Consider the following 18,357-nt stretch of genomic DNA (forward strand, 5'->3'; position numbering starts at 1 on the left):
GCTGGCTGTTCGCAGAGCTCTGTGTCCAAGCACATTAACAGACAGGCGAAGGGACGGAAAAAATGTGGTAGAAAAAAGTGTACAAGCTCTAGGGATAACCGCACCCTGCAGAGAATTGTGACGACAAACCCATTCAAAAATGTGGGGGAGATCCACAAAGAGTGGACTGCAGCTGGAGTCAGCGCTTCAAGAACCACCACGAGGAGACTCATGAAAGACATGGGATTCAGGTGTCGCATTCCGTGTGTCAAGCCACTCTTGAACATGAAACAGCGCAAGAAGCGTCTCGCCTGGGCCAAGGACAAAAAGGACTGGACTGATGCTGAGTGGTCCAAAGTTATGTTTTCTGATGAAAGCAAGTTCTGCATTTCCTTTGGAAATCAAGGACCCAGAGTCTGGAGGAAGAGCGGAGAAGCACAGAATCCACGTTGCATGAGGTCCAGTGTAAAGTTTCCACCGTCAGTGATGGTGTGGGGTGCCATGTCATCTGCCGGTGTTGGCCCACTCTGTTTCCTGAGGTCCAGGGTCAATGCAGCCGTCTACCAGGAAGTTTTAGAGCACTTCATGCTTCCTGCTGCTGACCAACTTTATGGGAATGCAGACTTCACCTTTCAACAGGACTTGGCACCTGCACACAGTGCCAAAACCACCAGCACCTGGTTCAAGGACCATGGTATCCCTGTCCTTGATTGGCCAGCAAACTCGCCTGACCTTAACCCCATAGAAAATCTATGGGGTATTGTGAAGCGGAGGATGCAATACGCTAGACCCAACAATGCAGAGGAGCTGAAGACGACTATCAGAGCAACCTGGGCTCTCATAACACCTGAGCAGTGCCACAGACTGATCGAGTCCATGCCACGCCGCATTACTGCAGTTATTGAGGCAAAAGGAGCCCCGACTAAGTATTGAGTGCTATACATGCACATTCTTTTCATGTTCATTCTTTTCAGTTGGCCAACATTAGAGAAACAAACATTTTTTCATTGGCCTTTAGAATATTCTAATTTTCTGAGATACCAGATTTGATGTTTTCATTGGTTGTCACCTATAAATATCAAAATTAAACGTAATAAACATCGGAAATACATTGGTCTGTGTGCATTGCATGAATATAATGTACAAGTTTCACGTTTTGAATGGAATTACTGAAATATTTTCAACCTTTTGATGATATTCTAATTTACTGGCCAGCACCTGTAGATGGTAGTAATCAGATATTATTGTATGTAAAAAATTTACTGTTATTAAAAACTTCACTTTTATTATTTAAACCTATCTGAGCTAAAGCCTGGGAGCTTTTCAGTTTTATTCTTTAAATAATTTTGAACCCATTTATTTATCAGACTGGTGAAATATGGCTTTCACTCCTACTTTCAGAATGCTGTAAAAATGTAAACTGCTCCATCAAATTACGTGCAGGCACCTCTTCTAGATTTAACTTGGTTTAACACCAAACCCTCTGTCAGGAATCTTGGTGTGACCTTTGACCCAGCTCTCACCCTGGATTCTCAAGTCAGTTCTCTTGGTCGCTCTTCCTTCTTCCATCTCAGGAACGTTGCTAATCACCCCGCTTCTCCTCCAGCTTCATTGGCTGCCAGTCAACTTCAGGGTTAATTTCAAGATCCTGGTTCTGGTCTTTAAGGCCTTACATGGACAAGCACCATCATATATTGGTGATCTTCTCAGTCCCTACACCCCCAGCAGGTCCCTGAGGTCCAGTGACCAAAGCCTACTGGTTGTGCAGCACCAGGCTAAAGACCAAAGGTGACAGATCATCTGCTGCTGTGTCCCCCAGACTCTGAGATCAGTGGACTCAGTGGTCTCCTTTATGATGCAGCTGAAGGCTCACCTGTTCAAGCTGTGGTCTGACCTTCATCACCCTCTACTTATTCTGCTCTTGTTCCGCCTTTTCTGGGATCCACCGAGTTGTTCCTTTCCTTACATTTTTTAAATCAGTTTTTAATTTTTTTCTCACTTTAAACATATTTATAACCCTCCCACTGTCCTATTGGGTGACCCCGCCAGGAAAGTTGACTGTTGAGCAGGATTGAGTTTATCCCTTGAGGTCCATGTGGCAGGGGTGAGGTGTATCATCAGCAAACAAAATAAACTGTAATATTTAGGACACTAATATACAAATTAAAGAGCCGAGGTCCCAACACAGAACCCTGTGGGACTCCATATGTAATAAGTTGAATCTGAAATTTCATCTTCTAACTGTACAAACTGATTTCTTTTAGTCAGTTAACTACTTAACCAATCATGAGCTTTCTCTCGTATCCCGTAATTCTTTAACTTAGAAAGTAACAAACCATGGTCCATGGTATCAAATGCTTTTCTTAAATCATTAAACAGACCTGCTGTGTATTGCTTCCTTTCTATTGCTGCTGTAATTTCTTCATTTAACTAGTAATGCCAAGGATGTAGATTTATTTGATCAAAATCCATACTGATTGTCACTCAGCAGTTTGTTGTTTTCAGTAAAGTTGTCTAGTTTCTGAGTGAACCATTTTTCAAGCACTTTAGAAAACCGGGGAAGCACTGAGATTGGTCTGTAATTATCAAAGCTATGTCCATCACCGTTTTTAAATATCAGAATTACTTTAGCGATTTAATTTTTTTCTGGAAATATACCATTCTGAACAGACAAATTACAAACATAAGTAAGTGGTTTAACAACATACTCAATTGCTTTCTTTACTATAGTCATGTCAATCCCATGACAATCAATAGATGTTTTAGTTTTACTTTTCTTTACTATTGTCAATATTTCATTTTCACTTACATCTCCCAAAAATATAGACTGTAGAATTCCACTCCCTCCTTGTATTTTTACACCTTCCTTAATTTTTGTTTCCATAGATTAGGCCAGACTTGGCTCTATGTTTACAAAAAATGAACTAAATTCATTCACCACCTCACTTTTATCCCTCAGAATGTCATCTCCTTTAATAAAGTAATCAGGACAATTGGCGTGAAAAGACCTAGGTCTTACAACGCTATTCAAGATTCTCCATGTTCTTTTCATATCACCTGTACTTTCCTTCAACCTTAAATTATAATAATCTTTTTTTGCTTGCCTTATCATAGTTGTCAATTTATTTTTATAAGTCTTATACTTCATTTCTGTGCTTTTAAATAGAAGTCTGACAAAATCTCTATATAATTTATTTTTTTTCCTACAGGATTTTATTAGTCCCTCTGTTAACCAAGGCTTTACATCAACATTTTTCTTTTTTTACATGTCAGTATTGGGCAATTCTTATCATAAAGGGTTGTATACGTTTTTAAAAATGTATCCTAGGCTATGTTCACATCCTTAACATAAACCCCTCCAGGTCATTACAAAATGTTGTTATTGCTTCCTCCGACCTTATTCTAATATGCTTTATCTGTTCAACATCTTTGGTTTTTTTTTTTTTTTTTTTGACTGATGTATCATGAATATCGGTAGGTGATCGCTTATATCACTTATTAAAAGACCACTATTAACTGCCTTATGTATTTCATTTGTATAAATATCGTCAATTAGTGTAGCACAGGTACTGGTAACTCTGGTTGGCTTAGTAGTCACAGGATATAAACTCCTACTGGACATTGCATCTACAAAATCTGTAGTGGTTTTGTGGTTTTCTTGGTTAAGTAAATAAATATTGAAATCTCCACATATTAACCAGGTTTTCTTGTCATTTAATCCACCTATAAGACTTTCACACCTTTCTCTGAAACATTCAAATTTAGAACCTGGTGTTCTATAAACACAAGCTACTATAATATTTCTTGTTTTTTCCATCTCGATTTCAACAGCTACACACAGGGTATCTGCAGGTTTAAGGGAGCCAAATTTAAGACTTTTAAGACCTTTTTAAGGCCACTTGGACCAAATTTAAGCAATTTTTAAAATTATATTTAAGCTATAATTTCCAACTATTGCCTGGAACCGGTGCTAACCACGTCGCGAATGTGGGATTAGCCAACCAGTTACCATTAAACTTGCACTTCCCCATGGCGCAAGCTCCCACTAGTTTAACCAGCTAATGTGCTCATCTAAAAATAGCCCCCTTTCACAACCAACTGCATGCGTACGGTTCCGCTTACGCCAACATCGTACACAAAAAATGCTGAACACTAACTAGAAATTCACGAAAATTTTATAGAAAAAAAAAAGAATCTTGTTTTTTGGGTCTTTGGTAATTGAAGACATTTGGAAACTGTATTTATGGATTATTTGTCATTTTTAAGGATTTTTAAGGCCTTAAATTTGGAAAAGCTCATTTAAGACTTTTTAAGGACCCGCGGATACCCTGTGACACATTCCATCGCATCTTCTAAGGCTACTGACATACACTCTACTATTTTACAACTCAAGGAAATTTTAGCATGCAATGCAACCCCTCCACCTTTTTTCTTAACTCTATTTTTATAATACAAATCATACCCTTCTATAACAAAACCAATACCCTTTTCTTCATTTAACCATGTTTCAGATAAAGCAAAATGTTTTCAAGTAATCATTCATCTTATCAAAGGTTGCATAAAGACTTCCACAATTAAAATGGATAAGTGAAAAATTATCTAGATCAATAGAATCATTAAACTGATCATTTGTATAATATGTACAATTGTCATTAATTGCATTTAGTAGATTACTATCTGGATCAATATTGGTTTCATAATCAAGTGTTTTATATTCTGCAGCTTTAAATCTTTTCAAGGATTTTTCAGATGATTTTTCCAAAAGTACCTCATCTCTTGTGTATCTCAAGAGACCTTGACTCCATCAGTTCATGGCCGGGAATTCTTCTCCTTCAACTTCCATCCTGTGCTCCTCATTACTGATTCCAGATCTTCCCTTTCTTCTGGAATATTCATCTTTACTCCAAACTCACTTGATCCAATTGCAGCAGCCTGGGGATCATTATGTTGTCACACTTTCCCGTCCTCATAGAAGATCTTTAGTCTAGCTGGAAACAGAATCTGTGACTTAATTTTCCTTTCACTGAGTATTTTACGCACTTCCTTGTATTTTGCACGCTGCTTAAACACAGCTCTTGTAAAGTCCTCATCGAAGTAAATCTTTTGGTCCTTCACTTGTATATTTCTTTTTCACCAAGCAGCTTCTAGTACTTTCCGTTTCATAGCATATGATTGGAACCGAACCAGAATCGCTCTGGGGCGCTCCTTTCGTCCTGTCTTCAGCCCAACTCTCAATATGCAGTCCATCAGCCACTTCCAGCTTTTCCCGAGCCAACTAGATTACAAAATCAATGATGTCATTTCCTTCACAATCTTCTGGTACCGAGTAGGTTCTTATATTTTTTCTGCGGGTTTGGCTTTCAAGTTCTTCACATTTTATTTCTAATTGTTTTTGCACTTGAAGCGTTTTGCACTTTAGAGGTTTTCATTGCATGATCTTCATTCTCAGCAGTTCTCTGTTCAGCTTCCTCCATTCTTTTTAAACGTTCATGAAATCTACTCGTAGCTCGTTCATTTCGGCTTTCAATGCTCCAAAACTGATGTTTCAGTTTGAAATTCCTTCAGTTCTTTAAAGAGCAAGTCACCCCCAAATAAACTTTTTTTTGCTAATAAACTAAATAAACGAGTGTCTAATCATGCTGCAGACACGTGTCGTCAATAATTTGGCATCTAAAGCCCTTTTCAGACAGACATTCTGGAACATTTGTGGACAATTCAATCCGGTTTTTAACCGGAACTGTGTTTTCAGACACACCACTTTTGTACCGGAACTTGTCCTTTCGGCTGCGTTCACACAGCAGGGAAAAGTTCCAGATGTCTGACGGCGGCGGCGGCGGGGGGGAGAATCGGACTCATGTTAAAAAGAAGAAGAAAATATCATTTCTATAGCGCCTCTCAAGATAAAAATCACGAGGCGCTTAAGCATAATTCTGCGCACACGAAGACGCATAAGAGACCTGGATGATGAAGCTCAGTGGTTAAAGGAATCACTGAAGCGGTGTGAAGTGCTCCGTCGCGCGTCTAGGCGGTACCGTAGGAGGTGAGCTGCCGTGGTTCGCCGCATGCTACAGCAGCGGGCTATATAGGTGCGCACAGAGTCCCCCGTTCTCCTCCTCCCCCTCCCCCTTGTCCGGAACTTTACCTCACCAGTCTGAAGCAGCCACCCTGTCCGTAACAAGTCCGGACCTGTTACTAGGGGCGTCGTCCAGATAAATTCCGGAACACGTTATCCAGATGTTTGTATTCAGACACAAAGGTCTTACGGACAGAGTCCTGAACATTTCCGTTTTTCATGGCCTGTCTGAAGGGGGCTTTAGTTAAAATTTAAATATTCTGCCTAAAACTGGCAGTGTTGTGCCGTTGTCAGGTAAAAACTCTGCACTGTATTTTAATTTAAATCTGCCACCGCTATTGGCTAAGAAGTATGCTATGATGTAAACTGGTACATTATGATGTCACAATGCTGTCGTGAGCCTGAGTGTGTGTGTGTATTTGTTAGCGGCTCCGCCCTCTCGGTCTGCCAGGCAACAGCATTTGTTGCATTTTTCAAACATGAAGTGGGAGTGGAGTTAGACTCTGGTAGGGGTTGACTTGCTCTTTAAGTATTTCAGCCAAACCTGATGATTTGGCCGGTGACACGTCCTCAGTCATCTTCTTCCTTTCTTTGTATAAACATAATTAACTTGCTTACACCAGTGGCTTACACAAAACAAAGCTTCTAAATTTTAGAAGAAATCCTAAATTTTTCTAATGCATGATTTTCTTTTCGATGATTTATGAATGAAACCAGACAGTTTAAGACTAAACAGCGTTCTTATAAAGTGAAAGCTGTTAAAACTATAAATCTATGCTTCTAATTGCATCCTGTGTGTTTAACTCTTGGTTTTTTTGTATTGCTTATTATATTTTATCTTCTATATTATTTATGATACTCAAAACCCTAAACGTTTTAGAAATCTTTTCCCATGACTACCTTTGTATACGGCTGCAGCATAAAGTAAACAATTTACTGCTAAATGCAATACTGATGTGAAAGACAGAAGACGGGAGTTGCCGGATTCTGATGATGTGGTGATTGGACGCCGGCTGGTCCTTGTTACGGGTAATGAGGCCGGAGAGAACAAAAGGGTGGCAGATCTACCAAGGTGGTGTGTGTGGTCGACCTGTCATTGTGGCACCGGATCCTGGGGGGTGGGGTCGCTCGCAGTCGTTTAGGGCTGCCGGCGACGAAGATAGTTGAGCAGGTGGGCAGTGTTCCAGCGATAGGAGGGAAGGCTTGACGCCTTCTTTAGGTAGCGAGGGCTGGGAGTAGTTGGGTGCCGAGACCACGCCGACATCTGCCGCCGCAGACTCTGGCAGCCAGACTTAAGTTGTGGATTTAACCGCCGTCCTCGCAAGCTGCACCCCGGGACGTTGGACGGTGTCGGAAGCTCAGACCCCGGGGAGGGGGGTCGCATCAACTGGGACAGCTGAGTACCGCTGCTTGTTTAGATATATGCCGATCAGCTGGCTTTTAGTGTTTAGGACTAGTGATTTATTGTTGCTTGTGATTGTTTTATTATTGTCGTTGTAAATAAAGCCTCTTTTGGATAAGTTGTTGCCTACTGGTGCTGTTTTTGGGTTCTGGCTGGAGGGCGAGATATTCTGCCCGTGCTCCTAACTTATATTACACAGCTTTAGGCTGTCAGGTTGTTGAGTTAGTCTAAAGTTTTGAGTCTGCATGGTGGTCCGCCTGGGCCAGAGGAGTAGAAATTATTCTGAATGAAACTGCCAGTGAATCAGTGCTATATCCTACTGACTATTTATTTTATGCTGTCATTCTGTAACACCGTGTTGAATACTACTAATCTTAAAAAGGGATGGATTCAACTAGGGCTGCACAATATATCGTAACTATATCATTATCGCGATATCAGCATACACAATATGCATATCGCAAAGAACAGATAAATATCGCAATGAATCGCTCAAGTGTTTGCTACACATGATGCATTCTGTCAAACGGAAGCATGACGGTTTTTTAACAAATCAAATAGAGCTCTTCACCCATTCGGCCAACTGGGTGGGTTCTCATAGGTTAGAGTCCCGCCCCCGAGGTGGATGGCACTTCATTTTGATGGTTAGCAAACACCTGAGTTAGCTTTGTTCTGCTCTTTTTGCTGATTCTGCTTTTCCCGGGATCCACTGATTGCCTTTTCGTGTTCCTTTCCTCCCATCATTTGCTTTTCTCATTTTTATGATTTTTTTTATTTCCTTGTTTTTGATTATTTTTGTTCCTGAGTTAAGTTTTTATTTATCGCGCAAGTAATATCGTCATCGCAATATTAATCATTATCGAATATCGCAGGTTTTCCTAATATCGTGCAGCCCTAGATTCAACCAATGTTTCACCAAACAGTTTTTTAAATTGCTTTAAATATAAACAAAAAATAAAGTACAACTGCTGCCAGTTTATTCAGCCCAATATTCAAACTGGCCCGCCAACGTCAGTACCGGTGATCATTCAGCGGGTCTCTGTAGTCTACAGGGGCAGATGAAGTGAGTAATGGGAGCGTGTCCAGCGCCTCAAAGGTTTGCACACCCTGCCAATCACAGGCAGTTTGTGAGTGTAAACACGTGGTAGAACCACGGGAGGCGGCGGCGTTGGGACAAAAATGGTCTGAAAAGGGCGACGGCCTTGGCACCGTCGACCCATTTGCCGTCCACCAATGACAAAGGAAAATGTTGGGGGTCCACTGTGAGGCGAGGTGAAACGAGCCTTAGGGAAAACATCACGGGACAGACCTATGGAACGCTGGCCTGAACGCGATGAGGAAGCTCTGGAGCGCTGCATGGAGGAGCGAGCCAAGGACCTAAAGTAAAAGAAAAAAAAAAAAAAAGGGTGTCAGCAACTTTAGTCACTGCTGAGGGAAAATAAACCAAGTTAAACTTTAGTTGTGCTTTTACCTCACTGATCCTGTGGCCGCAAGGCTAGGTGGGGGTGGATCAGTGCGGGGGCTCCCATCCTGTCTGGGGCTGATGTTGAGGTTGGCGGTCAGCTGTGGCATTTTGCGAGTCGTATCGGGGTTGGAGACATGGCCGAGTGGTTCCTTCCGGGTTTCTCTAAAATGGGACGGAGTACAGGGAGAGAAGCCGCCAAAGCTCTGTTCTGTGCTAAACCTGACGGCAAGGCTGTCTCCAAAAAACGAGTACAGCTCGGAATACATAGCAGGGAGAGGAACTGGGGACCACTCCTCCCACTGACAGCCGGCCCCACCTGCCTGGAGGTGGCTTGCAATTCCAAGGCCAGCTTCCGCTAGAGGCTCTGGAGGGGGGCTGAGACCTGGAGAGCTTACTCTATAGCCCATTGGGCCTGCTAGGCAACCCGGCTGAGAGCTTGAACACCCCTCTGCTGGCTGAGGCAGAGACAGAGCCTTCATCTTCAGAAGACGCTCCACCGCCACCTGCAGAACAAATGGGAGAACTTCAATCCAGCATGTGATTCCCTAAAGACGTTCTAGTGCAGGGATGTTAAACCTCAGTCCTTAAGAGCCCCCGTCCACCATCATATAAACATATCCCTGCTCCAACACGCCTGATTCAATGGCTCCTTTTAGCAGAGGTGTGACCAAGTCACTGCTTTGCAAGTCTCGAGTCAAAGACAACCAAGTCAACGTCGAGTCCAAAGTCAATGACGTAGAAGTCCAAGTCAAGTCCAAGTCCTTAACTTTGAATTTTCAAGTCATAATCAAGTCATCTGTCCAGCTTCTATTTAATGACAATGATAATAAATGAATTCCAGAAATAAAATGTATTCAAGCTTCATTTATTTGCTGAAACAGCAGAAAGTTCAGCTGAAGCTGATTACGAACAAAGCTGCTGCATTCAGCAGAACATCATCAGACCCAAAACGAAGAATGTCCATGACGGGCCACTTTTGTGCTAAAATATCAAATATGCCAAAGTCATCATCAAGTCAACAGATGCAAGTCGATTCAAGTCGCAAGTCATTGGCGTTCAAGTCAGAGTCAAGTCGTAAGTCTTTATAGATTTTATCAAGTCAAGTCAGAAGTCATTAAAATAATGACTCGAGTCCAAGTCACATGACTCGAGTCCACACCTCTGCCATTAGGGTTCAGCAAATTGACAGCTTGATTAGAGACGATGTACAGTCAGGCCCATCCACAGATGTCCAGATAGAAAGTCCCATTATCCAGTCTCACAAATGACGGGTTTGTTGCTGTGATGCTGGTTAAAGCCCAAACCTAAAGTTTCATTATTAGTAAAAAACAAAATGACTAAATGCACTTTAGATGTTGCTAGTGTGTTTCAGCTCTATTGTCATTTTTATATCTACAGTCCTCAGTTTTTTTAAAAACAAGACGGTTATTATTATTGTTAACTTTTTTACCGGGGTTTACCGTGACACCGGTTACCGTGACAACCCTAAAACGCAGCTTTACTGTAATAATCGATAGCGATAGTACTAACCAAGATGGCTCCATAAACCTTGTGTCCATCTGCTTTAACCTGAGCATTAGACACAGAGTAATCATCCAGCACGGCCTGGAGGTTGGCCCAGTAGGCAGGAAGGTGTGGAAAGAGCACTCTCTCAACAGCCTGCCACCAACAAACACAAGAGTTACATCAGATAAAATCCAAGTTACATTCACAAACGTGAAAGGAAGCAGAGCCTTTCATTTCATATGAATTCACGTATGATTTTTACGATAACCCAGAACTGAGTTCGCAGTTTAATACGAACAGAAAACAAGTAAATAAAGGCAGTTTTACAAGCAAGTGGTCAGAATCAAACATCTGTCAACCTAAAACTGCACTAGAATTATAAAACGGTATTCGGAACCACATTTCTGCTGAGTCACTCTTACAGACTGACAGACAACAAGAGTCAATTCATGGTTGAGATGAGTGACCATACCTTCCATCCCAGAGCATGAAGGCCAACCACAGCTCCATAGTGGGAACAGAGTGGCCTCACCGGGTCAGACAGAACCTTCTGCAGGGAAAGCAGGATCTGGCGGTAGAGACCACTCACTAGATCACCATGAGTCCTGAAGAAAAGTCCAACACAGGGAACCTATAAACCTTAATAATCAAGCAAACACCAGCATACTGGGACAACTGGATCCAACGGGACAGAAGACTAAATCAGATTCAAACTGTCAGGAACTTTCACACCAGAATATGTGACTGAGGAGCAGGGCAGCGTAGTCCCGGAGGGTCCAGTGGTCATTGAGGGGGTTGATGGAGGCAGCCAGTGGCTCCAGGATGCAGTACATAACACTGGAGACGAGGCTGCGCACATATGAGCCCAGGTACAGGTAGGGGTTCTGAACCAGGCTCTTCACCATGTGCAGCAGTCTGTTGAGTTGCTCCAGGTCATGGCTTACCGACTTCACCTGGAACACAAGACCCCACAGAGGGTAAACCAGTCTGTCACTGGTCCGAGAATAGAAAAAGACCAGAAAAAACTTTATTGATCAACAGCACTCTAGCGGAAGTTATCAGCATCAGTATGAAGTACAGCCTGGTTCTACTTACCCCACTAATGACATAAACAAAGTACGGCAGCAGGGCAGCAATCTTTGAGTTCGACTGAAGGTCCTGGAGAGCAACCTGTAACACACACACACACACACACACACACACACACACACACACACACACACACACACACACACACACACACACACACACACACACACACACACACACACACACACACACACACACACACACGCCACGTATTTAATTCTGTCTGAGCTTGTAGAACATGTGCTCAGAGGATGCTGACCTTCATGAGATGGGGGTCCTCTCCAAGGATGGCCCGTGTGATCTGCTGATAGTACTTGAGGAGGTCATCTGAGAGAGACTGTACTGCAGCGGGAACTGAACAGGGGGCAACAACAGAAGAAAGTAAAGTACTGAGCATCATTTTGAGGCAGGTCTGAAACGATGCTGTAAACAAAGAATGCTTTAATGAGCAAGTCACCCCCAAATCAGCTTTTTTTCCCCTGATAAACTATATAAATGTGTGTCTAATCGTGCTGCAGACACGTGTAGTCAATAGTTTAGCACTTTAGTGCATTTTAGTTAAAATTTAAATTTTCTGCCTAAAACTGTCTGTTGTGCCGTTGTCAGGTAAAAACTCAGCACTGCAGTTGAATTTAAATCTACCACCGCTATTGGCTAAGAGGTATGCTATGATGTAAACTGGTACATTATGATGTCACAATGCCATTGTGAGCCTGTGTGTGTGTATTTGTTAGTGGCTCCGCCCTCTTGGTCTGCTAGGCAACATCATCTGTTGCATTTTTTTAAACATGAAGAGGGAGTGAAGTAAGTTTCTTGTAGGGGGTGACTTGCTCTTTAATGAATGGAAGTGTTTATCATTAAAGGTGTGGAACACTGAAAAACCATTTTTAAATCTTATTCTGATTATGACGTCATCCGGTTAAATAAAGGATAAATAGACAAATAGCCAGTCACTCTGAGTTTTTCATGCAGGCAGAACATGAAAATAGTCTCCTACACCTATCTCCTGCATAATCTTCTGACAGAAAACAGACGGTGAAACTCAGGGATTAGAAAATCCTGACAGATCTACGTCACACTGTCACGTTCCACTGGGCATAAGCGTCCATCTAAGTGTTGTACAAACAGAAAATGCAATAAAACTACTGCGACAGGGCATACCTACAAACAAGATCATATAAAACCACTGTGGGCGGAGGGACCAGTGGCGCCAGTGCACGGCAGCCTCGCCTCTGTCAGTGCGCCCCAGGGCAGCTGTGGCTACATCGTAGCTCATCCCCACCTGTGTGTGAATGGGTGAATGACTGTGTTGTAAAGCGCCTTGGGGGGGTTCCAGGACTCTAGAAGGCGCTATATCAAATACAGGCCATTTACCATTTACCATTTATGAACGGTGCTCTACCACAGTGCGAGAGCTCCAGATCTCCACAGAGCTAAAGCCTTAGCTAAAGCATCCTGTTAACCATACAGTTTATAAAATGTAGACCACGAAAACGCGACTATCATACACAGTAGCGATCGGCGTGGCGTCTACTTCTACTCTTCTATGTCTATGTCGTTGAGGACGGACCTGTAATGAACAAATCTACACCAATTAGAATAAAAGAAAAAGCTTTTCTTTTTATTACAATGACAAAAATGTCTGAAGATATTTCAGCATCAGCTTTATTGTCAAGTACGTGAGTGAGTCTCACTCACGCTAGCGGGAGTCTGCTCTGGTGGTTGTTATCGTGTTGTAATTACATGCACTACTGGTGATGGTCAGTGTGTTTAAGTAATTATATGAGGCTAAATTTAGACACAAACTGAGGACAATACACCAAACTGCTAAACTGTACATGCATGCACTGATCTTTCCCCACTTATCATACTGCATTACATCATGGTCACAGGCTTCATCCACCACTCTAAAACCTATAGTCTTAATATACAAGCAAGCAATAAAAATTATGGACCAGAAACCATTGAAATGGCATCATTGCCACATTTTAAGGAAACATAATCTTCTCACTTTTGAAAATTTTATTAATTTTAGCACTCTAAGATTCTTTTTCAATTGTCTAAATGATAAATTGTCTAAACTGTTCTCTACTGTGGCCGTCAGACGTCAGAGCTCTCTTAGAACGATCACTCGAGCCTCCACCTGCGGCGATTGTCTCGTCCCGCGGTGCAAGACTTCTTTAGGTCAGTCTGCTCTTTCCGTAAAGGGGGCCAAACTTTGGAACTCTCTACCTGTTGACCTAAAACTAGAAACGGACAGTAACGTTTTTAACAAAGAGCTCAAAAAATGGTTAAAGTCTAAACAACAGTGTCTACATGAATAGTTTTAAAGTCTTGCATTGCTGCTCAAATTGCCTTGTTTTCTTCTTTTTTATTGAAAATTGTTTGCAATTTTAATCTGTTTTCTCTTTGATTTATTGTTGATTTCTTTGTATTTTATTTAACTGTAGTCGACTTTTTAGAAAGGTTCTATGGACAAGTGTTGCAAATTAGCACGTGTGCTAACACACTAAACAATGCATCTGGTTCGTCCAATGTAATTGCTGTGTCCATGTCAAATAAACATCACTCACTCACAATATTTCCTGATATACAGGGTTTATTTAGTTGTCTGAAAATGTAACACGATTTACCGCGATAACACCGAAAACCATGGTAATTTTGGTCACAATAACCGTGAGGTTAGATTTTCACACCGTGACAACACTAGATGAGACTGGGTCTTACCCGTCCCTTGAGGTCCTACGTTGCCTTTACCATCAAGGTACGCCACATTGGCTGACAGGAAAAGGAAACATAGTTAGTTTATGAAGTCTAGGACTTGGAAAACCAAGTCTGTATCCATTACATTGGATTGTGAAAGAGTGAATACAACATACCTCGCACCATTGTTTCAGCACAACCTTTAGGAATATTGGTGGCCAGAGCAAGCTCAATTAGGTTGATATCTCGATCTTCAACAAAGAAAAGCTCTCCTTCTTTTACTGAGCGGAAAAGCATTGCATCCTGAGCCCCGTAGCCACAGATAGCCTGGTGAGCAAGCAGGTCAAAGTCACCGAAACATCAGACTACAGTCACAGTCACACCCCACTGACTGTAGACGTGTGGACGACCGGGAACGCATTAAGGTCACGATTAAAACTCACCTCTACATTGCTCCAACGCAGGGCTTTGTTAAAGTCGTCCACTGTCAGCTTCTTCCGTTTAGCGTGCCTCATGAACTGAGCACTGCTCTGTTTGGGGCCGAAACAAAACTGTCAATTATAATAATAATAATACATTTTATTTAAAAGCGCCTTTCAGAGCACCCGAGGTCACTTGACAGAAATTACGTTCAGAAAATACTTTAAAACAGCAACAAAACGCAAAGAAGAAAAAACAAAGAGAAAAACAGTTCAATAAGATCAGAGGTCATAGGCAGATTTAAACATGTGTGTTTTGAGTTGAAAAGGGTAAAACTGTCGATGTTCCTGATGTCTGGGGGGAGTGAGTTCCAGAGACGGGGAGCAGAGCGGCTGAAAGCTCTGCTCCCCAGGGTAGTGAGACGGGCAGAAGGAACAGCAAGATGGATGGAGGAAGAAGATCTGAGTGAACGGGACGGGGTGTGAATACTTATAAGGTCTGAGATATATGGAGGAGAGAGGTTGTGGATGGCTTTGAAGGTATGGAGGAGAATTTTGAAGATGGACCTGAATTTAACTGGGAGCCAGTGAAGCTGCTGGAGAACCGGGGTGATGTGGTGAAAGGAAGGGGTTCTGGTGATAATACAGGCTGCTGAATTCTGGACCAGTTGCAGTTTATGAAGGAGTTTGTTGGGGAGACCATAAAGAAGTGAATTGCAGTAATCGAGACGGGAGTCCTACCTCAAGTGGAGGAGTTTAAGTATCTCGGGGTCTTGTTCACGAGTGAGGGTAGGAGGTATCGGGAGATCGACAGGCGGATTGGTTCGGCGTCTGCAGTGATGCGGACGCTGAGCCGATCTGTCGTGGGGAAGAGGGAGCTGAGCCAGAAAGCCAGGCTCTCGATTTACCGGTCGATCTACGTCCCAATCCTCACCTATGGTCATGAGCTTTGGGTAATGACCGAAAGAACGAGATCTCGGATACAAGCGGCCGAAATGAGTCTCCTCCGTAGGGTGGCCGGGCTCAGCCTTAGAGATAGGGTGAGGAGCTCGGACATTCGGGAGGGACTCGGAGTAGAACCGCTGCTCCTCCGGATCGAAAGGAGTCAGTTGAGGTGGTTTGGGCATCTGGTCAGGATGCCTCCTGGACGCCTCCCTGGGGAGTTGTTTCGGGCATGTCCTGCCGGCAGAAGGCCCCCGGGTCGACCCAGGACACGTTGGAGAGGTTACATCTCCAATCTGGTCCGGGAACGCTTTGGGGTCCTGCCGGAGGAGCTGGTGGAGGTGGCCGGGGAGAGGACGGTCTGGAGCTCCCTAGTTGGGATGCTGCCCCCGCGACCTGGACCCGGATAAGCGGAGGAAGACGACGACGATGAGACGGGAGGTGACGAGGCTGTGGACGGGAATGGCGGCAGTGTGGGGGTAAGGGAGGGGCGGAGATGGTTTATGGAACGAAGATGGAAGTATGCTGACCGAATTATGTTATTAATGTGAGCTTGAAAAGAAAGTGAGCTGTTGAGGATGACACCCAGACTCTTGACCTGAGGGGAGAGGGAGACTGTGGCGCTGTCAGTAGTTAAGGAAAAGCTGTCAGATTTGGAGATGGTGGATTTAGTACAATGCACAATGGCAGAGGTCCAGATCGTCACTGGAAGTGTGTGTGTGTGTGTGTGTGTGTGTATTTATAGGTTTATGTGGACAACTTTTAACTTTTAACCTGAAGTGTGGGGACATCTGGCTGGCCCACACAATGATAAAATACCCTGAAACGTGGCTTTAGAGATGTGGTGTGGATTAACTTCAGCTTAGGTTAGGGTTAGGAACAGAACAGCACTGGTTCTGGTTAGAATGGGGTGGGTTAGGCATAGTGGTCACACACAAATGAATGGAAGTCGAAGGAGGGTCCACACAAAGTGTCTGACCTGCGCTGCTTCTCTCAACCGGTAACAGACGTCCTCGGCGAGCAGCGCGGCCACCTCGTCCCCGAGCTCCAGGCCCGCACTCTCGGCCATGAGTTTCACGGAGTCCCGGGAAACCTCTGCGAAGCGGCGCTCCTCCCGGTCTGCCGCCATGGTAACGGATCCACTTAAAAACTGTAAAAACACCAGTTAGGACTCACGAATCGTTGAAATTAGATGAAACAACCGACATTCTGTATTTTCTGCCAAATTTGATGCAAATTAATGTCTAAACGGATGCCGGTGTGCACATAAGACGCTAATGTCAAGACAAAAAGAGGCAAAACGACATGAATGAAGCAGACTGACTTTACCACGGAAGAAACTCAGCAGAGGATTCGAGCTCTTCTTCTTCTTCTAATACATTTCCGGCAGGCTTTACGCTGGAATGCGCAATGCTGCCCTCCACAGTTACATTACTGCTACTATATCCTCGAATGAATGCCAGTGTGATGAAGGAATTGAAAAATCATTGGGAATTTGCACTAACCGAAAAAAAATGACTCGAAGGAAAAAGGATTCAAGCTCCTACAAAAGTCGACATGTGTACACGCAGCATCGGCGCATGAATATGACGTCAGAAAACACGACGGAATCGGAGGTTTTTCAAACATGTTTTACTTTGGTAACATTTTTATTAGATTTTACTACCAATTATGATCTGCAAATAAATAACAAAGAATTTCAAAAAATTACTAAGGCATTCTATGTACAGCATATAATCTTTTTCAAACCCTGACTATAGATCCCCTGATCTCCCTGAACTGTTGGTAAATGGGCATAACATAACAGCTAACAGTTTAAAAAAACCCCATATTAGGGAATTATTTACTAATGTTTTTTTCCCTTATATATCCAATCCAAATTCCATCTCACATCTGTTCTCCGGTGATCAAAAGAAAGAGATAAAAAAAAAATTACCTAAAACTTCCCATTCCTCCCAAAGCTAAGGAGGTCCACTACAAAATCCTCTCTGGTGTTTACCCTTCCAAAGAATTTCTCAGACGTCGCTTCCGTATTGATGATAATTGTTGCTCTTTCTGTAACGGGGATATTGAATCAACAGAACATTTATTTTATGACTGCATATTCTGTAAAGCCCTGCGGAACGATGTGCTCTACTGGCTCTTCCCTAAGATCCCAAACTTACTTGAATTTTCTAAAAATGATATTATGTTTGGTTCTCTAAGAAAAGAAAAGAAGCTTGGAAATGTTTAAAATGTAATAATTATTATGGGCAAATTCTTCCTTCACAAATGTCGTTTTCTGAAAACAAAGCCGTCTTTTTTACTTTTCACAAAGAACTCTGCCTCTTTTTCTCGTCTGTTAAATTTGTGGACAAAAAACAAGCTCTGGATTTGAATCATATGATTGTTGAACTAGATCTGTTAGAAAGCCTGTTCTGATACTATCTCATGTTGGTAAAACTGAATCTTTGTAGAGATTGCCATAATTGTTGTACATTTTATTTTGTGCAAAAATAAATAAATAAATAAAAACTTTGTACAAACATAGAAGGTCATTTAATTTACTTGTATGCTGCTTTATGTTATTTTTGACCTATACTGCTCTTTTCTGTTGTTCTGTGTTCGATGGATGCTTTGTTCTTAACCACATGTACTTATTCATATCTTGTTGATTTGTAAGATATGTGCTGTATTTGTGAATTTGTATAATAAAAAAGAAACTTTGAACAAACATCAGTGATGGTTTCTTTAGGAATAGCTTTAATACTCCGATGAACTGAGTTTTATGTTCATGACA

At 42.5% G+C, this 18,357-nt stretch overlaps 1 protein-coding gene across 2 annotated transcripts; it reads right to left on the minus strand.

Moving 5' to 3' along the window:
- Positions 1-8,409: 8,409 nt before the first annotated feature.
- taf6l (TAF6-like RNA polymerase II, p300/CBP-associated factor (PCAF)-associated factor) lies at positions 8,410-17,039 on the minus strand. Of its 2 annotated transcripts, none has more exons than XM_015958213.2 (12): positions 16,908-17,039; positions 16,558-16,728; positions 14,661-14,747; positions 14,394-14,544; positions 14,242-14,292; positions 11,774-11,868; positions 11,521-11,595; positions 11,158-11,378; positions 10,898-11,030; positions 10,450-10,578; positions 8,926-9,422; positions 8,410-8,831 (listed from the first exon to the last, which is right to left on the minus strand). In XM_015958213.2, the coding sequence occupies exons 2-12, from the start codon at positions 16,705-16,707 to the stop codon at positions 8,501-8,503; spliced, it is 1,920 nt and encodes a 639-aa protein (XP_015813699.1). In that variant the 5' UTR covers positions 16,708-16,728; positions 16,908-17,039; the 3' UTR covers positions 8,410-8,500. The 2 variants fall into 2 exon arrangements, with proteins under 2 accessions (XP_015813699.1, XP_015813698.1); XM_015958212.2 differs by having other exon boundaries at positions 16,903-17,024.
- Positions 17,040-18,357: the final 1,318 nt, after the last annotated feature.

This window comes from Nothobranchius furzeri, chromosome 3, assembly GCF_043380555.1.
Source record: "Nothobranchius furzeri strain GRZ-AD chromosome 3, NfurGRZ-RIMD1, whole genome shotgun sequence".
NCBI classification, from domain to species: domain Eukaryota; kingdom Metazoa; phylum Chordata; class Actinopteri; order Cyprinodontiformes; family Nothobranchiidae; genus Nothobranchius; species Nothobranchius furzeri.